Consider the following 20,880-nt stretch of genomic DNA (forward strand, 5'->3'; position numbering starts at 1 on the left):
AAACCAAAACCTAACACACCCTTTCAACCTACACAGGCCTCTGGTTGTGTGACCCCAGAGCAGGAAGTAGTAAAAAACTGCTACAGGCAGTGATTTTTTGAGGCTTTGGATCAGGTGTATGGCATCTCTTTCTTGTTTCTGATTCACTTTGCAGTGAGTTAGCTAGAGAATACAGTTATTTGTTTGCCCAGCTGGTGTATTTCACTTTTACAGAAATAAAATCACACTTTTTTTTAAAACATGATGATTAAAAAAAAAAAAATTTACTGTAGATATGTTGATCTAGAGAAGATATAAGTATTTCCAAGGATGCTACTATTATTGAGACCATATTTGGAGTACTGTGCCCAGTTTTGGGACCCCCAGCTTAAGAAGGATGTGGAACTACTTGAGCAAGTCCAGCAGAGAGCTACCAAGATGATCAGGGGACTGGAGCATCTCCCTTATGAGGAAAGGCTGAGAGACTTGGGTTTGTTTAGCCTGGAGAAGAGAAGGCTGAGGGAGGATTTCATCAATACTTATCAATATCTAAAGGGTGGGTGTCAGGATGATGGGACTAGGCTCTTTTTGATAGTGCCTAGTGACAGGACATGGGGCAATGGGTACAAGTTGGAACACAGGAAATTCCACTTCAATATGAGGAAAAACTCCTTTACTGTGAGGGTGACAGAGCAGTGGAACAGGCTGCCCAGGGAGGTTGTGGATTCTCCTTCCCTGGAGACATTCAAAACCTGCCTGGACACAGTCCTGTGCCCCCTGTTCTAGGTGTCCCTGCTCAAGCAGGGGGGTGGGACAAGATGATCTCCAGAAGTCCGTTCGAACCCCTGCCATTCTGTGATTATTCTATTAAAAATAAGATAGGGGAATTTTTTCATAGCTGCTTGGATTGTTCTTCAATATTGTTTATGGGTGGTTATTCACTACTGGAGTAAACTGTAATGTAACTGATAATTTGATATACAAAATGTTGCTGATATAAAAAAAGGTATTTTGACAAAAATGTTTGTATAACCAAAAATAAATATTCCCTGTATTTCAGTTGCTGTGGATAAAGAGGTATTTTGAAGACAGACATAAAGGGTACAGAAAAACACAGCACAAAGGGCCTAACGCTTAGGTATTCTAGCACTTCCTAGTGCTGAGAACTGTTAGGACTAACAGCCTTGCTTAGTGCTAGTAGTTAAATTAGTTGAAGCCTTAGGCCACAAGAGCTGACAGAGAGTAAACTTTTTGATAACACTAATGCTGCAAACACAGAACTAGCAGGTACAAGCAGAATCAAGAAGGTAAGGACAAAGAAAATAATTCCAAGAGGAAACCTCAGAAGGTGGCCCGTGCAGTGACTAAGGAAACAATAAGAAATCAAGAGACCATGGACCAGAATTAAGTGATGGACTTGGGGTTCAAGTGCTGGGTGGCATGGGTATAACTGGGGGCACCCAGGTCGAGTTACTCTGCATGTCGGATAAATAAACCACTTATTTACTCAGTGGATTGGAGACTCATCTGCTTCAAGCAGGAACCTAGGGACCAGCCCTCATGAGATGGCATCCACATAATGCCTACAATGGTCTAGGTGGCGGTAGCATAATTCTTGCTACGCCAGGGTGATGTATTTGAATGCTGTTCTATCTTACTGTTGATGGGCGATGTCATCTGGGTAGAATGGATTTAGGAATACAAGGAAAAACTGCTTTGAACTGGAGAGAACTTTAAAGCACAGGAAAGATGGAAGAACATGCTGTCATATGATTTTATATTTACACTATTTGGTTTATTGATTTTGAATGTTCATCCTTCTGTGGGATGAAATTGTTATGTTCACTATTCTTACTGGGCCTAAATACTACTACTTTTACCTCTAGTGAAAGAAACAAGTACAAAATATTTTCCATGGTAGTTGATTTTTGTCATTTGAGAAACTTTAGTCTCAGCACTGATAGAAAAATAATGGATGTGTTAGAATCAGATTGGATGATGTGTGTGTAGGTATAAATGCAATGATCTCATTACAGACCCCTAATATTGCTTTATCGAGCATACTGAGATTGGAAGCAGCAATTGTAAGCAACATTTTCTTTTTTGTTGAGTGAAGTTTCATTAGCCTAGGAACAATTTCATATACTGAAACAGCCTTAAGAAATATCCCTGAAATGTCTGTGAAAGCTGTATTAAAAATGCACGCAGCATTCAGAAGAATGGCAAAAAGAATGCTTATGGATTCATGGACTTGCAAGGCCAAAAGGCATCACTGAGCTCCTACTGTAACTGAGGCAAGAGGGCTGCCATGTGATAGCTGCGATTTGAACTAAGGTCATTTTATATTAAAACATCACCAACTTTGATGTTTATGTGACTGATTATTGAGAATAATGCCCACTGACAAATTCTTCTAATGATTACCACCACCACCAAAGTCTGAGCACTTTTAGTTTATATTTTCTTGAGTTTCTTTCTAGCAACCCACATATCCCCTTACACAAAAACCTAAAAAAATTGAATATACAATGTTTTATTCATCTTTTTAGGTATTGAACAGATATAGAAGCCCAGAATGTGGAAACTGTGTTTCAGAGTTTGCACTAAGTCATTTGGAGAGCACATCTCTGAACTCCATTTGAGGCTGCTGGAGAACTGAGCATGGAGAGTGCCCCTTATTACTGAATACCTGAAATCCAGTCAGCCTTCAAGATGAAATTAACTTTGATAAATTACTGGCCAATTTAAGAGAGACCTACCTGGTGCCTGCATCTGTACCTGCAACACCAAACAACATTCAGTTAGTACTAGAAAGAATATCTTGGGTGATTTTGTGGTCCCTGTATGGACTAAAGGTGTTTACAAATCCACGGAATATTCTTGGAAATCAGGATTATTCAGGTCCAGTTTGAGCGACGATGATAATGGCTTGTATCTGCATCTACAGCAGGGTCTAATTACCCAAGAATGTGAAGGAATGATTCAGCCAACTGTTTGAGGCTAAAGGACTTTAGGGGTGATTAACAGCTGTTTGATAAACTCTGAAAGTTTATCAAAAGAAAGAAGTCAGCCTGTAGTGGCTACCTACTTATTTTAATGACGTATAAACACAGAAAAGGTTGGGTAGCTATAAAATAATATTCCACTCCACTTTTTATTTATCAGGGGAATATTCTCTTCCTAAAGCAGCCATAGGAAGAAGCCTTGCCAGTTACTGTAAAACACACACACATATCAGAATTAATAAAATTACTGAAGAAATTCAGAAAATTTTGTGCTCTATTTGTCACTGGGCTATTAGTAACATAATTTTAAGGTAAGTGTCACTTGCTACTACATAAATTGTTTTACAGTGCAGTACACTGTAGACCTCTCACTTTGCTGGAGAAGTTAAAACAAAAAAAAAGACTGAGCGCCATTAAGCGGTAGATGCTGTTAAAGCAGTTAAAACGATGGATATCAGTAAGCTTCCGGTAACAAAAATTTATTCTTTCCCGACTAGAAAACTACAGAATTGTAAATTCTGTAAAAACTACAGAAATATAAATTTCCCTTCAATTTATAACACATAAGATGAACATGCTCAAAATTAAGAGTGATGTATTGCACATGAAACACACCACAACCTTAAGAGTGTAATAGAACCATAAGGAAACAGTATCACTGAGCAAGAAAATAAGAAAACTTCAGTTACAAACACTTTACTTACAGTAAGTCATTTGTTGCCAAGTAGTTTACGCTTCCTAACGGAAAAAAAAAAGTATTTCTCACACTTAAGTCATAAAAGAAGACTGTAAATTAAAAATTCACATTAAGAAATTAAGATTTCCTGCATTTGACTGTACAGCCCTTTAAATTGAAAAGGTGGGTGGCTCTTAAAAGAGCCTTTGGGTTAAAACCGACGATCCGAGGCGCTCTACTTGGAGCTGGTGTACTTGGTGACAGCCTTGGTGCCCTCGGAGACGGCGTGCTTGGCCAGCTCGCCGGGCAGCAGGAGCCGCACGGCCGTCTGGATCTCCCGCGAGGTGATGGTGGAGCGCTTGTTGTAGTGCGCCAGGCGAGAGGCCTCGCCGGCGATGCGCTCGAAGATGTCGTTCACGAAGGAGTTCATGATGCCCATGGCCTTGGACGAGATGCCCGTGTCGGGGTGCACCTGCTTCAGCACCTTGTACACGTAGATCGAGTAGCTCTCCTTGCGGCTCTTCTTGCGCTTCTTGTCGCCCTTCTTCTGCGTCTTGGTCACCGCCTTCTTGGAGCCCTTCTTGGGCGCGGGGGCGGACTTGGCCGGCTCGGGCATCGCAGCAAACGCGGCTCTATCAGAGACCACACAGACCGTCCGCGTCAGGAGCAGGAAAGCGAAGTGGGGGGAAGTAGCCGCGTTCCACATATTTATAGGCCTCTTATGCAAATGAGCAGCATTCACTACGTGTACTTTGATTGGTCAGAACATGTTCTCTCGTCATTACACCCGTCTACCTGCTTTTCATTGGTCAGAATTCGATTCGCGTTCTCATTGGCTATCCAGGGGAGACCTAGTTCTCAGCCTATCAGCGAAGGGGAGAGGTGGGAAAACGAAGCTATAGCTGAGGCGCGCCGCCAGGTCCCTTCGCTCTGTTGCCAGTTTTTCAGAGAAGTGAACGCGGAATCGAGTAAGGATGTCCGGGCGCGGGAAGCAGGGCGGGAAGGCGCGCGCCAAGGCCAAGTCGCGCTCGTCGCGGGCCGGGCTGCAGTTCCCCGTGGGCCGCGTGCACCGGCTGCTGCGCAAGGGCAACTACGCGGAGCGGGTGGGCGCCGGCGCCCCGGTGTACCTGGCGGCCGTGCTGGAGTACCTGACGGCCGAGATCCTGGAGCTGGCGGGCAACGCGGCCCGCGACAACAAGAAGACGCGCATCATCCCGCGCCACCTCCAGCTGGCCATCCGCAACGACGAAGAGCTCAACAAGCTGCTGGGCAAGGTGACCATCGCGCAGGGCGGGGTGCTGCCCAACATCCAGGCCGTGCTGCTGCCCAAGAAGACCGACAGCCACAAGGCTAAAGCCAAGTGAACACAACGGAAAAGAGGCACGTTGTCTCTTCCGGAGACGTTAACCCAAAGGCTCTTTTCAGAGCCACCCACAAAATCATAAAAGAGCTCAGTTATCCCTGCTCTATAGTTACTCCGGTTCACATGAATTACTCAACCCATTTTGTTTCATTTTCTCCATGTTTATTAACATTATTTTTGGCGCGGTTATAGTAGCAACGCTTTCCATGTTTTTGCTAACATAAAGTCGTGCCATAAATGTCCTCCCATAAGCTTTTGCTGGCATAGGACATTGTCCGTTGGGTTCTTCCGCCAGAGAACATGGGAACAAGGTATATCGGCGTCCCTCACCCCCTACCCCCCCCCCCTCCTGCGAGAGCGGCTGCAGCGGCACCAGATTTACGAGGCGAAGGGGGGGGAGGGCAGCGGGCCGGGTTCTCCGCTGGCCAATCCTTGGTCAGGGCGGGCTTTTTCAATACTTAAAGCTCCTTTTCTTTCTCATCCGGAACAAAAGGAATGGGAGAGCTCACGGCTATTTTCAGGTCGATAAGGAAAACCCTCCCCTCCTCCCCCAATCAGACAAAATCATTTAAGGATACCCCTTAAGAGAAATAATACAATAGATTAGACATGGCTCAGTATAGCGTGCCTGACAACTGCATTACTTTTGTTACAAAATATATTCTTAAAAAAAGTACATCCGATTTTTATCAAATCATTACTACAAAACATTGCTTCCTGGTAGTCAAACCAATTACTCAGCAAAAAAGATGTAAAAGTCTACACTTCCCTAAAGCCGCCGCGTCATACCGTGCTCGTTAGCGCTTCTTTCGGTAATCGTCGGGGGTTGGGGGGGGGGGGAAGAGAAGATACAATTGACCTCTGACGACTTACTGGATCCATGCCGCAGGTTACTGACGACCTCGGTGCCTCAGCTCCTTTAGGGAAAGTGTGGGTGGCTCTTAAAAGAGCCGTTGGATAACAAAATATGTAGAGCAGGACTCTTCTGGTATAATTTACTTCTTTTTGGGCGCCGCCTTCTTCGCCTTGGCCGCTTTCGGCTTGGCCGCCTTGGGCTTGGCTGCTTTGGGCTTCACCGCCTTCGCCTTGGCCGGGCTCTTCGCTGCTTTCTTGGGGCGGCCTGCCTTGGCCGCTTTCTTGGGACTCTTGGCCGCTTTCTTGGCCGCGGCAGCCGCCGGCTTCTTGGCTTTCTTGGGGCTCTTCTTCACTGCTGCTGCCTTCTTGGGCTTCTTGGCGGCGCTGGCGGGCTTCTTGGCCGCCGGCTTCTTGGGCTTGGCAGCGGCCGCCCGCTTCTTGGGGGCTTTCTCTTTCACTTCTCCCGGTTTCTTGTTGAGGCGGAAAGAGCCGGAGGCGCCGGTGCCCTTGGTCTGCACCAGGGTGCCCTTGCTGACGAGGCTCTTGAGCCCCAGCTTGATGCGGCTGTTGTTCTTCTCCACATCGTAGCCGCCGGCGGCCAGCGCCTTCTTGAGGGCGGCGAGGGAGAGCCCCTTGCGCTCCTTGGAGGCGGACACGGCCTTGGTGATCAGCTCGGTGACGCTGGGGCCCGCCGGCTTGCGGGCTTTGGAGCCGCCCGCCGCCTTCTTCGGCTTCTTGGCGGCGGCCTTGGCGGCAGGCGCGGGCGCATCGGGGGCGGCGGCGGGAGCAGTCTCGGACATCGCGGCGGCGTCCTCTGCGGAGCAGGCGAACACAATTGGGCTGGCGCGGGTCAGATGCTCGTATTTTTAGAGAGGAGCCGCGCGGTGATTGGTGCGTTGCAGAGCCCGCCCCGCTGCACGGCCGGGGAGCCCTCCGGTGTGCTCGATTTGTGTTTCTTTGGACTAACAAAAGTGTATTTTCCTCGGAATTTCTGCCACCAAATCGCCCCATTTCCCCGGGGAGGGAGAAGAAGAGCAGGTACTTGCGTTCGGGAGAGTTTCCAGCCGCGAACGCGTGGCCTGAGTTAAAGGAGAAGCGATAAATCCCGTGTGCTGCTGCTGGAGAGACCTCTGAAGAGAGAAACTTTTGTTTTTCCTTGCAAATTAAAAATTTCCTTTTGACAGAAATGCAACAGCAACCACTCAGTCTGATTCTTTAGAGGGTTTTCTTGTGGTCAAAGTTGAAATCTGCCGAATTAAAGCTATTTTGACAGTTTAAACTGATTTTGAAGAGGAGGAAGTAACACAAACTCCTCTTTCAGCTCTGAATATGGATTAAGAACCGGTTCCTTTGACCATGTGTTTTACCTCCTAAAACGCTAAAGTCTAGTGAAATAGTGTCTCGTACAACCTCCTATTGCACTTTTTATAGAGCCATAAGCAATTTGTAAATATCTGGGCATTTATGAACATACAGTTCTTTTATTTAGTATTCCTGGAATTTCAGTAGAAGGGAGGCAAACTTACCCTGCTACCTTGTGTTCAGTGTTTTATTTCTTTTGTTTGTTTTCCATATGAATTTCTGTATCAGTTATTAAGTAAATCAAGCTATTAGCTTTTTCTGTGGCATGTCACTTTCAAGGAATCTGTCATTTGTTATCTGATGTTACAGAACTGTATCTTTGTAAAAGAAAGCAAGCTCCTAAACTTCTGGTGGTATTTACTGAAATGATCTTTGTCTCTCTAGTAATTTAAGACGTGTGAGGGCTAGTGTAGCAGGTTAGCAGTTATGATTTTCCTGCTCAGGAAGTATTATCTTGTTATGTATTTTCTCTAAGAGTAGTAGAATTTGAAACCACATTACTGTTGGTAATTTTTAAAATACATCTCACATAGTATGTCTATGCAAAGGTTTATCTAAAGCATATTCTGAATCCTCTTCCCACTTAAAATAAAACCCACCTAATTCTTCCTTAGGCATTTTACAGCCATCATTGAAATAAGGAAATGCTCTCAGGACAAAAATTAAAGCACTTTGTGATAACCTGAGTTTTAACAAGGGGAGAGGTAGGCCATAGGTCGGTCCTAAAGAACCAGGAAGAATTCAGTCAATATTGATATCTAGTTGAAAATGATGTAATATGCTGAACAGAACAGAGCTCTGGAATAATATTTCATTAATCTGTACTTGATTATAAGCAAGTGTATTTTCCATTGCCTTTCATAGTTCTTTAAGAATCAGAAAGACTACTCTTCAGCCCTGCCCTCTGGTTTCCTTTGATATAATCAGATATTACGTATAATGTAAACACACTGTTTAAGTAGATATTAGCAACCAAAATTTCTGATTGTAGGAACAGGTAGTTTGAGGTAAGTGTAATCCTATTTCCACTTCATTGTTTCATTTACAATGGCTGTTCTGTAAATACTAAATGTGTATATAACAAGAAATCATTTTAGTGTGCTGTAAATTGTGTTTCAGTGAATATGAAACTATGAATAAATGCAATGAAGGGAAAAATTGCAATCTGCACCTGAGAAGAAGAAAATATCAGAAAAAAAGGTTGCAGGAGAAGTGCGCCTGGGCTCTGTAATGCTTCAACAGAAAGAAAGCTAAGAAAAGGACTAATCAAATTGGGACTTACAGGGTCTTGTTTGTAAAAGTTATGTGACATAAATAAGAATACAGGAATGAAATTCTTTGGTGTGGATATTGAACACGTACCTTCACAAATTGGCAGAACTGAAGTAAAATAAATCAATAAATAAATGGGGTTTTAAGCCTATATCCTGTATGTGTTTGCAGATCATGAATGAGACTTTCAGTTGACTTGACTATATAGTGAAACAAAGTAACAATGCTTGGAGGAGATGACATTTTGCAGCTACCAAGACACTTCATACCACACAGACAGGGGAAAAGTGTAGACTTTGAGTGACATGTCAGCAAACTGAAAACTCCTGCTGCCTAATTTTGTTATGTTGAACTCAAGAACATTTACTTCAGTAACCTTCACTAGAGGAGATTTAGACGCGCCAGCCCTCAGTTTTGTCTTCACAGGGTGTTGATTTACCTTTATTGGCGGATGAAATTGAGGTGGCAAAAATGGTCACCATCCCAGTTGTCTGCTCATCCTTACTCCCAGCAGTTACTACCCGCTCCCTGTTCCCAACAGGGATAGCTAATGATATGTGTAGCAGCTTCTGATCTCCAACAGTTACGGTCTACTATCTTAAAATAAACTGAAGTAACTTCAGAAATTTCATAACACAGAGAGAAGCTCTGATCTTTCTTTTTCAATGTCTTTGCAGCAAAGAGATAAAATAACTTTAGTGATGTAGAAATGCTGCTTGGAATATGTTTTCTACATGAAAGAAATACATGCAGGAATAAAATTTTGGAAAGTGAAGGTGCATTTGTCAATTTTAAAAGGAGTTTGCTCCACAGTCAGAGCAGATAGTATAGAAAGAATGGACAGATGTACTCAGGCAAAGAAAAAAAAAGTGGTGAAGGATTATATAAAAAGCAGGAATAGCAGTTTCACCTCCAGCTGAGCAAATGAGAAAAGGAAATAATCCTGATTTAGGTATATGGTATTGTAGAAAGACTTCATGAAGAAGGCACCACATAGACTCTGACATGCAGTTTGGCTTTCCCAATGAGACTGGAGGGAGGTAGACTTCACCATTCATTAAAAAAGGAGGAGAGTGATACAAGGATCTCCAGAGATACTTCTGGGGAGAGCATCCCTGTAATGCCTACTGCATCTGAATGACATCAATCCTCCTCACCTCATGGGCACCCCAGCAGGCCACACTACACCACAAACCTGTACAAGACTGCAATCTGAATCCTGCAAGTCACCTCCCTTTCAAATACCCAGATCTGTCCAACTTTTGCAGTTATCTATTAAGACCTCTTGGCATAAGTAAGGAGACACATGAACCACAGCCAAGGGCTGGCACTGCACCTGAGAGCTATCAAACATTCCCATCTCCAGTTTAAGACCTGCCAGTACTTGTTCCTAAGAAAATGAGCTGTGGGTTATATTTAGATATGTTTGCAGTAATAAGAGGTAGCTTGGTAGTTGTTCTTCTCAAGCAATTTTGTTAGGAGGCATTAGCATGAGAGTTAGCCACAGAAATGCGGCTAATGGGCTGCTCTGCGTGCTGTAGGTGAGTGTCGTGGTCAGTTGTTCTTAGACAGCTGGAGAGGTACAGCTGACATGCCTGAGCACCACAGCCCCTCTCCTTCCTTCAAGTGATGATTTCCAGGGAGATTTAGGTGAAGGCCTTTACGTTATGTGCTGCACTCCTGCATACATGTTCCACAGGAAAGAGGTGTAAATACTCCCTGCAACCATGAGTACACTCCTATTACAGTGTTACACCCATGTCTTACTTGCCCTCAGTGACTTCATCCTTCATCTGAGTTACAAATGTAGTAACTCATGTGATCAAACCAGCCAGCACAGTTTAACAGCTTTTAACCCTTAGCTAAGCAATTTTAAAGCGGTACCTACCAAACTACAAACTCGTTGCAGCTCAGCAAACAAGTCTCTGCCTACATAATACTAATGTTTCTGCTGCTGCTGTTGTTAAGATTCATAAGTGTAATGAGGCCACACTAGGCCATTTAAATCCAGCGTACAGCTGAGCACCCATAGCGGGCAGGCCGAATAGGGTAGGTTGATGGATGACTGTCCCCATAGACTCAGCTTCCTGGAATGTTGCACACTCCTCCCTGTAGTCTCGGTTAAGGGTTGGGGCAACTCTGGTGGCCTCCCTTCATCATTGCCATGGCATGTCATTTGGCAATTGAAAACCTATAGTCCAAAACCTCGATATGTCTATAATTAGGAGGCACTGGGAAGAATGTCCTTCCTGGGAAAGCAAAAAATACCCCGGCAGAAACACAGGGAGCCGAAACTCTTCCCAGAACACATAATGAAGAAAAAGATGCACTTTGTTCTCTACTGTATGGGAATTTACAAGGTTAATACATTTTTATTTTTCTCACACACAGGCAAAGAAAAGATCCTCACTGTCAGTCAGATATCAAAGAACAGAATTATTTACATCTTAAAGTACTTTCGTCTTCTAAAACTAGCCTAAGGCACTTGGCAACATGTCTTCTGGACCACCCTGACATGCTCTGAATGTAGTCATCATCCAGCAGTTGAGGACCTCAGGGCCTCAGACAAACTGTCTGTGAAAGGTAGGCAACAATAACATATGGTCCATCAGCCATGGCTCCCCAAATAAATCATCTCCTCCTGAACTGACGGTGCCTCTCTTTCATCAGCATTTAATATGGAATTCCACCAAGGAAGGGTGCCACCACACTGTCCTTTCAGAGCAACCCCTCCATCGGCACTGAAGCCTGGCTGCTCAGGGAAGTGAGCAGCCTACACAGAACAATGCTGAGCAACCCGCTCTTCCTCTGCACAACACCCCGACACTTCTGTGTGCTTTCTGCCCTCCACTCTTTCCTATCTGTGTGCCAGTGCTCCCTGTGAATGCTGGTGAGAGGGAGGGAGCAATGTGACCAACCTATGCACTCCCTCCAGCCAAAGCCGTGTGTGGTACCTATAGAGGGACAAAGTGTCCTTGAGCACGTAGTGCATGCACAGCTGGTCTGCAATCCACCATCTCCCTGACTGGTGACACCCCAGGCACTGATGTGACAGGCTTCCAGTTACATTTGGGTTGTCAGGCAACCCATTTTTTTGCCACACAGGCAGTGATGGTCGCACCCAGACACTGTGTAGGCTGGACTTCTGCCATCGATGAGAGCCAAGCACGGTGTCACACACCATGTGAAGGTGCTCTCATTAAGTGATGCTGTCTTGCCGGTTTTCCTCAGTGTGGGGGTGAAGCAGGTACTGGTTCCAGATAACTCTGTGCCATCTTTCTGGAGCAGGAGTATTGCAAGGTAGCACTCGGGTGCCAACAATATGGGCTGGCTGTCTTCCCATAGAAGAAAGCCAAAAAGGTTTTGAAGACTTATTCAGTGTGTAAGGGTGCTGCGCTGTAGCTTATGTTTTTTACAGTACATACTTCACAGCTGTGCCATGGACTGGTGCCAGAATGGCACTGTCCCTGGTTAGGATGTCATCCAGACTGCCAGGGGCACTGAAGGGCCAGCTGGTGCCCAGATTTCCCCACAATATACAAATGAGGCCAATTGCTCTGCACTCCTGCTATCAGCCAGTTCAGAAGTCAGCAATCTGGCTTCACAGTCCCAAGAGAGTATGTATATGCAATGTTGGGCACATACAAGAAGAATATATTTCACGTATTTTGCCTGCAACTTGCCTTGATCTGGTTCCAGAAAGAAGGATTGGCTTCTATAAGAAGTGCATTAAGTCTAAATCTTGGTCTTCTTGACATAGTCTATTTCTGGTTTGGACAATGAAAATGCAATCAAGTTTTGGTTAATTTGAGGATGAAATAAGGAGTAGAATAACAAGTTTAACTTTTACGTGTTGTTTGAGGTTAGTAGTTTGTAATATCTTACATATAATTGTATGGTTAAGAAGACTAACACACATGGCCTGCACTAAGGAGCTAGGAGCAGGGATCAGCCTCTGTCCAGCTGTAGAGAGGTGGTAAATAAAGAGAAATCAACTGGATTTTGGGGTTTACCCAAAATACAATAGGAAGCACCTACAAAAAGGAAACTTAATAGCCCGAATTACCTAAAGGTATTGAGAAAAGGGCCTGAAAGGCTTTCAAGGATTACCACTGTCAGTGACATCACTGGATGAGGAGGGGAACGTTTGTTCACATTTGACACTAATGAAAAGAAAAGGGTCTTGAGGTTTGAAAACTGTTCAGATTTAGGTTTTTCTTTTTCCATTTTAGAATATGTGATTATTCTTCTAACATGGTGAATTGTCTTAGCTCTGGTTTGGGTTGTTTTTGGTATTTTTTCTCACTTGGTTATGGTGTCTTCAGTGTTGAAGGAGACACTAGCTCATGCTCTGTTGGGCTAGTATTTGGAACACAGAAGCCAGGACTTTGGGAGAAGATGAAGGAAGAATACCATTTGTAGTAGTAGAACTTTCTTCTGCAGTTAGGAATGTCCACAGGTGTCCAGAGTTGGGAGAAATGAATGGGCAATATGAGAGGGACAGCCTTGATATTGTGCTGCCCTTTGAATTGCATTATGGACAGAGACTGATGATTGTAACAATGGAAGAACTGAGTAATTCACAGAAAACTTCCATCTGGACCAATATCCTACCCATGACAGAGGCCAGTAATAAAAGAATGTAACAGCAATAACTGATATCTCATCAAAATGACACCTTAGGCCCTAGTGATTTGTAGTCCAGGGACTCACAGGGTCAGGGTGAATGTCACTGAACTGGAGAGCTGTGAATGGATTTTTCTCCTGTGTGTTTATTGACTGCTTTCTCCAGATATAGTAGCTCTAATTTGCCATATTTTAGGATGTGGCTTTATCATGACAAATTCTAAAAGACTGACGAATGGGTACAGTGGGAGCGGGAGATGGACAAATGGGTGGTGGACATGTATACTACATGGTGTGCATCCCTTTAATAGAGGACGATCTCATTTATATACAGTTAAGTGTCCTCAATGTGTGTGTGTGTTACAAAATGATGCTGGAAAACGTGCTTTCTGTGATGTAGATGAAGTGGGACAAAGTGACAACCAGCACGGAGTAATCTGAACCCCCTTTCCTGTAGCTGAAGAGAAGTGAAGAGAATGTATTTGAAGTAGAGGGAGTGACAAGTCATTTCAAAGAACAGAGGAAAAGAAATCAGGAGTCTTCAGGGACAGGCAGAGACATTCCTATATAAAATACCAGAGCTGAAAGATACTGGGAAAGAATTATCTCATCATTACATTTTTAGATCCCATCACTCAAACAGACCATCCCTCCTGGAGTCACTGTGACTGAGGCAGAACCAAAAGCCAATGTCAGCAAGGGAAAGGATTATCAAACTTCACAAAGATCTCCCTGAGCCCTTCATCTTGAAAGGATCTCCTCTGTCTCTTTGTGGATAATGATGTGCATATTCAGCCACAGTCAGCACCGTCAAACTCTCTGTATTGGAATTATGCTAATCTCAAAGCCCCAGTGGGCCCTGTGCTATGAAAAGGAGGACCGCCAGGATAGCCAGCAGAAATCAGTTATGGATTTAATAGTCAGAATGACTGATTTTCAGAGTCATAATGTCGTACCAAAATAACAAAGAGAAATATTGTCGCTGGCAACATACAGTGGTGAAAGGAAAATATATTACATGAAAGAAAGAATATTTATCCACTCAGAATGATGTCAGACCTTTGAAAACAAGGAGGCACACACACATGTTACTGACATAGCGTTTTTGTTGTGCATTTAACATGCACGACTAATTTTCATCCAGATAGCAGTGATCTAAATGGAAATATAACACTTTCTAATTGTGACCAGGATGTCTAGGACTTAATATGAACCAATATTCCAGACAGGAGAGAAAATTAAGGACCTTCTCAACTTCGATGCTGAAAAAGCCCTTAGTGGACTCACCAGTGATACTATACCCTAAGACTGAGGCATAGCCAGCTTCTAGAAAAACCTGCACGCTTCTATCTGGTCTGAGGTGAAAGCATAGCAGTGATTTTCCTGATGCTTTACAGCATGAGCCAAATGGTAGCAATATGGCCACAGAGGTGACACGTCAGTTCGTACATTGAGCAGCTGGATATCGACACCACCGGGTTCTTGCAACATGACCTTATAATACTGACACATGGCCACCGTGACCTTAACAACGGTCCACGTGAGGTGCAAGGCTACCGGTTCCCTCTCGAGCGGCCGCAGAGGCGCGCTCGGCCCCGCGTGAAAGGAAGGTCTGTGCGCCGCCGCCCAGCCCGGAGCGGTAACCACCGGGAAACGGCGCTCCGGGGGCAAAGCGGCCGGGAGACGGCGAGCGAGGCGGAGGAAGAGGCGGAGGCGGAAGCGGAGACGGAGGGCGGGACAGACGCGGGGAGGCTGCCGGGGCCCGGGGGAGGTGCCCGGGAGCCGCCACGGGCGAGGGACCCGCCCCCGCCACGGAGGCGGAGGCAGAGACGAAACCCAGCCCCGCCTCAGCACGCCCTGCCCCGCCCCTCGCCGCCGCAGTCCCCAACCAGGTCGGCTCCCAAACTATAAAGACCGACGCGCCGCCGGCTCCCCCTCACAGTTCGGAACCGACCCCAGCAGCAGCGGCGGCACGATGTCTGGCAGAGGCAAGGGCGGGAAGGGGCTCGGCAAGGGGGGCGCCAAGCGGCACCGCAAGGTGCTGCGCGACAACATCCAGGGCATCACCAAGCCGGCCATCCGCCGCCTGGCTCGGCGCGGCGGCGTGAAGCGCATCTCGGGGCTCATTTACGAGGAGACGCGCGGCGTGCTGAAGGTCTTCCTGGAGAACGTGATCCGCGACGCCGTCACCTACACGGAGCACGCCAAGAGGAAGACGGTCACGGCCATGGACGTGGTCTACGCCCTCAAGCGCCAGGGACGCACCCTCTACGGCTTCGGCGGCTAAAGCTTTCTGCTCCCGCACCATTTCGAGAACCCAAAGGCTCTTTTAAGAGCCACCCACAAATTCCCTTTAAAAGAGCTGTATTTCACGTCACACTATTTTCCCGAGTCGCCGCGGTATTTGTGTGCCCTTCCTCTCCGCGTTCACGTTCTCCCTGTTGCATACGCGTCACCCCCCACCCCCTCACTGCGTTTTTGCTGCCCTGGTGCTGCAACCGGAGCGCCGGGCCTTGCGGTTGGGCTCCGGGTTCCTGGGGCGCCCGCTGCTGCGTCATCCCCCCCTGCGCAGCTCTTTAGCTCCTTCTCCTTCCCGGCAGCCGCTTTCGGCTGGAGCTCGCTGGGGCGCTCCGCCCTGCGAGGCGGGCGGTTCTTCGCGAGGCACTTAAGCGGCGGTGCCGGGAGGTTACGGAAGCCGCCGGGACCCGAGGGGCGACCCTCGTGCCTCTCCTCAGCGGCTTTGGCCTGGGACGACACGGGCCGCGGGAAGGCCTCCCCGCCCCGGCAAAACCAAAAGGCAAGCCCCGGCGCTCTCCCGCCGAACCCTTCGTTTCCTGCCGCCCGGCCGTGCCCCAAGAGGGAAACTGCGCCGACTTGCCCGGCTTCATTGCAGCCGGCGGGCAGGGAATGGACCGCCTCACTCGCGCAGGGGAAGGGGGACTGGATACCGCTGAAGCCGGGCCCCGCCTCCGGCAGCGAACGGGCGGAGCGCCCCAGCTCTTTCGAAAAGTCCGCGCGAGCGACCGTTGGCTCCGGGAGGCTCCCCGCTCGGCAGAGACGCCGCTCACCTCCGCGGGCGCTCGGCCCGCCGCCGCCCACCACAACCGGGCACCGCCCCCGGGAAAGTAGTACAAGGCCCCGGCCGCCGGGCTGAATGAAGTGCGGGGCCCACCGGGGAAACGCAGCGGCGGGCTTCCCGGCCGCCCCCGAGCACTCCGGCACAGCAACCGGGCCGGGGACGCTACAGAGACCCCCTCCCTCGCTCCTCCGCCCCTTTCTGTAACGAGCCAACCCTCCCGTGGAAAACGCGCGCACCCGGCTCCCCTACCGCCCCTCAGTAGCATCCCCAGCTCCTTCTCGAGACGGTGGGTGGCTCTGAAAAGAGCCTTTGGGTTTTGCTTCTGGGCTCGCGGCGCTGCTCCGGGCGCGGTCTACTTGCTCTTGGCCTTGTGGCTCTCAGTCTTCTTGGGCAGCAGCACGGCCTGGATGTTGGGCAGCACCCCGCCCTGCGCGATGGTCACCTTGCCCAGCAGCTTGTTGAGCTCTTCGTCGTTGCGGATGGCCAGCTGGAGGTGGCGCGGGATGATGCGCGTCTTCTTGTTGTCGCGGGCCGCGTTGCCCGCCAGCTCCAGGATCTCGGCCGTCAGGTACTCCAGCACGGCCGCCAGGTACACCGGGGCGCCGGCGCCCACCCGCTCCGCGTAGTTGCCCTTGCGCAGCAGCCGGTGCACGCGGCCCACGGGGAACTGCAGCCCGGCCCGCGACGAGCGCGACTTGGCCTTGGCGCGCGCCTTCCCGCCCTGCTTCCCGCGCCCGGACATCCTCGCTCGCTCGGCTGACCCTTCGCTCAGGGACGAAACCCCGCTGCGGCAGGGACGGAGCAGGTGAGTTACCCGCGCCCTGACGCCCGCCCTTATATCCCTTCCCTTTGCGCGGCCGCCGGCCTCTGATAGGCCCAGGCGCCGGTCGGGGAACGCGCGCCCAATGGCGGAGCGAATCTCGTCCTGGCCAATGGCGAGGGGCGCAGCACCGAAAGGCCTCCGCCCGGCCTCTCCACGCCGCCAATGAAGAGGCGGGAGGGGCGGGCTAATGCAGGCAGCCCCGCCCGGGCGGGACGCTCGCTCCCGCCGCCGCGGCCGCCCGGTCCCGCGGCGGCCCGGCTCCCGCCCGTGTTTCCGTGGACCTTCTCCTTTGCTCTTGTTTTAAAGCAGCCCGGTCGGCAAAGCGTGGCTTGGGAGGGCGGAGTTGCTGGGGTAGAGAGGAAGAGGCAGACGGTGTAGCCGGGTCAGTGAGCGGGAGTCAGGGGAAGGTTACCGGGAGGGAGGGGGGAAGGCCGGTACCCCTCCCCGCGTTGTTTCATGCTCCTTTTTTTCTCCGCCGGAGTGTTTCGCCCAGCACCGCTCACCCCAAACCCTTCCGGCCTTCCAAAACCGCACACACTTCCTTCTGTCTAAAACCCACCACAGCCCCCTCCTTCCTTCTGTCCTCACCAACGCAAAAGGGCTGACGAACAATGCAGTCAAACCTGGCCCCTGCGTTCATGGCCTTATTGAAGCTCTTGCTAAGGTACAGCATTTGTTCTACTCGTGCCCGTTCCTTTAGTCGAGTTAATGTTATTACATAATATCAATGGACACTAAAAAAGGTGGGTCATTTCAAGTTTCTGATAAAAGCTATACTTTTAACCATTGGTTTTTCACTATCCTTTTTCAATTTTTTTTTTAACAATCATCTTTTCCCCCTTAGCTCTCTTTTTATGTGCTATATATATAAATAGCAATTTCTGTATGTACCAGAAAAAAATTGTTAAGCCTGGACAAAAATATCCTTAAGAAAAAAAGACTTTGAAATGAAATACAAGAAGATAATCAGAAACAAATTTTTGCAGAAAACCCGGTAGACTTAATAATTAAACCAAGCAATGCCTGAAATATTTTAAATCATTAATAGCTGAAAGGTTTTTTAATGCAGAAGAAATATACAGGGATTAAAGAATGAGATTTTTGGCGGCAGGCAGTATATGGCAAGAACAAAGAGGCAAAAAGTAGGCGGCACCTGCTGGTGGCGGGAGTTTTAAACTTTGAATCCACCAATAACACGCAGAGAGTACCCAACGGCCTATCAGAGCAGGGACCAGTGCTATATATTGTGCTCCACTACCAGCAGACTCTCAGTGCCTTTTTCTCGCTGTCACAGCATCAGTACTTTGCTTTAGAGCGATGGCGCGCACGAAGCAGACGGCGCGTAAGTCGACGGGCGGGAAGGCGCCCCGCAAGCAGCTGGCCACCAAGGCGGCCCGCAAGAGCGCGCCGGCCACGGGCGGCGTGAAGAAGCCGCACCGGTACCGGCCCGGCACGGTGGCGCTGCGCGAGATCCGGCGCTACCAGAAGTCGACGGAGCTGCTCATCCGCAAGCTGCCCTTCCAGCGGCTGGTGCGCGAGATCGCGCAGGACTTCAAGACCGACCTGCGCTTCCAGAGCTCGGCCGTGATGGCGCTGCAGGAGGCGAGCGAGGCCTACCTGGTCGGGCTCTTCGAGGACACCAACCTCTGCGCCATCCACGCCAAGCGCGTCACCATCATGCCCAAGGACATCCAGCTGGCCCGGCGCATCCGTGGTGAACGTGCATAGGTTTACATTACCACTAATTTTGAAATTAACCAACACAAAGGCTCTTTTAAGAGCCACTCCCATCTGCAGTAAAAGGAGCTGTAATGCTATGGTAAATACATTTTTTATTATATTTAGATTGTTTTTCAAAACTTTCCTAATAATCCACTTATTGAGACACTTGGTTTGACAATGATACAAAAGCTGTACTTGAAGGAAGAGCTTCAATAAGGCCATGAACGCAGGGGCCAGGTTTGACTGCATTGTTCGTCAGCCCTTTTGCGTTGGTGAGGACAGAAGGAAGGAGGGGGCTGTGGTGGGTTTTAGACAGAAGGAAGTGTGTGCGGTTTTGGAAGGCCGGAAGGGTTTGGGGTGAGCGGTGCTGGGCGAAACACTCCGGCGGAGAAAAAAAGGAGCATGAAACAACGCGGGGAGGGGTACCGGCCTTCCCCCCTCCCTCCCGGTAACCTTCCCCTGACTCCCGCTCACTGACCCGGCTACACCGTCTGCCTCTTCCTCTCTACCCCAGCAACTCCGCCCTCCCAAGCCACGCTTTGCCGACCGGGCTGCTTTAAAACAAGAGCAAAGGAGAAGGTCCACGGAAACACGGGCGGGAGCCGGGCCGCCGCGGGACCGGGCGGCCGCGGCGGCGGGAGCGAGCGTCCCGCCCGGGCGGGGCTGCCTGCATTAGCCCGCCCCTCCCGCCTCTTCATTGGCGGCGTGGAGAGGCCGGGCGGAGGCCTTTCGGTGCTGCGCCCCTCGCCATTGGCCAGGACGAGATTCGCTCCGCCATTGGGCGCGCGTTCCCCGACCGGCGCCTGGGCCTATCAGAGGCCGGCGGCCGCGCAAAGGGAAGGGATATAAGGGCGGGCGTCAGGGCGCGGGTAACTCACCTGCTCCGTCCCTGCCGCAGCGGGGTTTCGTCCCTGAGCGAAGGGTCAGCCGAGCGAGCGAGGATGTCCGGGCGCGGGAAGCAGGGCGGGAAGGCGCGCGCCAAGGCCAAGTCGCGCTCGTCGCGGGCCGGGCTGCAGTTCCCCGTGGGCCGCGTGCACCGGCTGCTGCGCAAGGGCAACTACGCGGAGCGGGTGGGCGCCGGCGCCCCGGTGTACCTGGCGGCCGTGCTGGAGTACCTGACGGCCGAGATCCTGGAGCTGGCGGGCAACGCGGCCCGCGACAACAAGAAGACGCGCATCATCCCGCGCCACCTCCAGCTGGCCATCCGCAACGACGAAGAGCTCAACAAGCTGCTGGGCAAGGTGACCATCGCGCAGGGCGGGGTGCTGCCCAACATCCAGGCCGTGCTGCTGCCCAAGAAGACTGAGAGCCACAAGGCCAAGAGCAAGTAGACCGCGCCCGGAGCAGCGCCGCGAGCCCAGAAGCAAAACCCAAAGGCTCTTTTCAGAGCCACCCACCGTCTCGAGAAGGAGCTGGGGATGCTACTGAGGGGCGGTAGGGGAGCCGGGTGCGCGCGTTTTCCACGGGAGGGTTGGCTCGTTACAGAAAGGGGCGGAGGAGCGAGGGAGGGGGTCTCTGTAGCGTCCCCGGCCCGGTTGCTGTGCCGGAGTGCTCGGGGGCGGCCGGGAAGCCCGCCGCTGCGTTTCCCCGGTGGGCCCCGCACTTCATTCAGCCCGGCGGCCGGGGCCTTGTACTACTTTCCCGGGGGCGGTGCCCGGTTGTGGTGGGCGGCGGCGGGCCGAGCGCCCGCGGAGGTGAGCGGCGTCTCTGCCGAGCGGGGAGCCTCCCGGAGCCAACGGTCGCTCGCGCGGACTTTTCGAAAGAGCTGGGGCGCTCCGCCCGTTCGCTGCCGGAGGCGGGGCCCGGCTTCAGCGGTATCCAGTCCCCCTTCCCCTGCGCGAGTGAGGCGGTCCATTCCCTGCCCGCCGGCTGCAATGAAGCCGGGCAAGTCGGCGCAGTTTCCCTCTTGGGGCACGGCCGGGCGGCAGGAAACGAAGGGTTCGGCGGGAGAGCGCCGGGGCTTGCCTTTTGGTTTTGCCGGGGCGGGGAGGCCTTCCCGCGGCCCGTGTCGTCCCAGGCCAAAGCCGCTGAGGAGAGGCACGAGGGTCGCCCCTCGGGTCCCGGCGGCTTCCGTAACCTCCCGGCACCGCCGCTTAAGTGCCTCGCGAAGAACCGCCC

General features: G+C 50.1%; 7 protein-coding genes across 7 annotated transcripts; 4 read left to right on the forward strand and 3 right to left on the reverse strand.

Moving 5' to 3' along the window:
* Positions 1-3,447: 3,447 nt before the first annotated feature.
* On the reverse strand, positions 3,448-4,523 carry LOC142050684 (histone H2B 1/2/3/4/6-like). The gene has a single exon (XM_075079663.1). It carries the CDS (start codon positions 4,364-4,366, stop codon positions 3,896-3,898), a length of 471 nt encoding a protein of 156 aa, XP_074935764.1. The 5' UTR covers positions 4,367-4,523; the 3' UTR covers positions 3,448-3,895.
* A 111-nt stretch (positions 4,524-4,634) lies between these two features.
* On the forward strand, positions 4,635-5,614 carry LOC142050687 (histone H2A-IV). Its single transcript, XM_075079696.1, has one exon. It carries the CDS (start codon positions 4,635-4,637, stop codon positions 5,022-5,024), a length of 390 nt encoding a protein of 129 aa, XP_074935797.1. The 3' UTR covers positions 5,025-5,614.
* Positions 5,370-6,678, reverse strand: LOC142050676 (histone H1.01-like). Its single transcript, XM_075079652.1, has one exon. It carries the CDS (start codon positions 6,676-6,678, stop codon positions 6,019-6,021), a length of 660 nt encoding a protein of 219 aa, XP_074935753.1. The 3' UTR covers positions 5,370-6,018.
* An 8,409-nt stretch (positions 6,679-15,087) lies between these two features.
* LOC142050709 (histone H4) lies at positions 15,088-15,485 on the forward strand. Its single transcript, XM_075079739.1, has one exon. It carries the CDS (start codon positions 15,114-15,116, stop codon positions 15,423-15,425), a length of 312 nt encoding a protein of 103 aa, XP_074935840.1. The 5' UTR covers positions 15,088-15,113; the 3' UTR covers positions 15,426-15,485.
* A 956-nt stretch (positions 15,486-16,441) lies between these two features.
* On the reverse strand, positions 16,442-17,022 carry LOC142050700 (histone H2A type 2-C). Its single transcript, XM_075079715.1, has one exon. It carries the CDS (start codon positions 16,957-16,959, stop codon positions 16,570-16,572), a length of 390 nt encoding a protein of 129 aa, XP_074935816.1. The 5' UTR covers positions 16,960-17,022; the 3' UTR covers positions 16,442-16,569.
* Positions 17,023-18,315: 1,293 nt separating this feature from the next.
* Positions 18,316-18,886, forward strand: LOC142050686 (histone H3). The gene has a single exon (XM_075079679.1). It carries the CDS (start codon positions 18,358-18,360, stop codon positions 18,766-18,768), a length of 411 nt encoding a protein of 136 aa, XP_074935780.1. The 5' UTR covers positions 18,316-18,357; the 3' UTR covers positions 18,769-18,886.
* Positions 18,887-19,641: 755 nt separating this feature from the next.
* On the forward strand, positions 19,642-20,220 carry LOC142050694 (histone H2A type 2-C). Its single transcript, XM_075079704.1, has one exon. The coding sequence runs from the start codon at positions 19,704-19,706 to the stop codon at positions 20,091-20,093; it is 390 nt and encodes a 129-aa protein (XP_074935805.1). The 5' UTR covers positions 19,642-19,703; the 3' UTR covers positions 20,094-20,220.
* Positions 20,221-20,880: the final 660 nt, after the last annotated feature.

Source organism: Phalacrocorax aristotelis, chromosome 1, assembly GCF_949628215.1.
Source record: "Phalacrocorax aristotelis chromosome 1, bGulAri2.1, whole genome shotgun sequence".
In the NCBI taxonomy this organism is placed as follows: domain Eukaryota; kingdom Metazoa; phylum Chordata; class Aves; order Suliformes; family Phalacrocoracidae; genus Phalacrocorax; species Phalacrocorax aristotelis.

Bases quoted from the DNA above. Each gene is read 5' to 3' on its own strand.
- LOC142050684 (XM_075079663.1), bottom strand. From the start codon at position 4,366: ATGTGGAACGCGGCTACTTCCCCCCACTTCGCTTTCCTGCTCCTGACG.
- LOC142050687 (XM_075079696.1), top strand. From the start codon at position 4,635: ATGTCCGGGCGCGGGAAGCAGGGCGGGAAGGCGCGCGCCAAGGCCAAG.
- LOC142050676 (XM_075079652.1), bottom strand. From the start codon at position 6,678: ATGTCCGAGACTGCTCCCGCCGCCGCCCCCGATGCGCCCGCGCCTGCC.
- LOC142050709 (XM_075079739.1), top strand. From the start codon at position 15,114: ATGTCTGGCAGAGGCAAGGGCGGGAAGGGGCTCGGCAAGGGGGGCGCC.
- LOC142050700 (XM_075079715.1), bottom strand. From the start codon at position 16,959: ATGTCCGGGCGCGGGAAGCAGGGCGGGAAGGCGCGCGCCAAGGCCAAG.
- LOC142050686 (XM_075079679.1), top strand. From the start codon at position 18,358: ATGGCGCGCACGAAGCAGACGGCGCGTAAGTCGACGGGCGGGAAGGCG.
- LOC142050694 (XM_075079704.1), top strand. From the start codon at position 19,704: ATGTCCGGGCGCGGGAAGCAGGGCGGGAAGGCGCGCGCCAAGGCCAAG.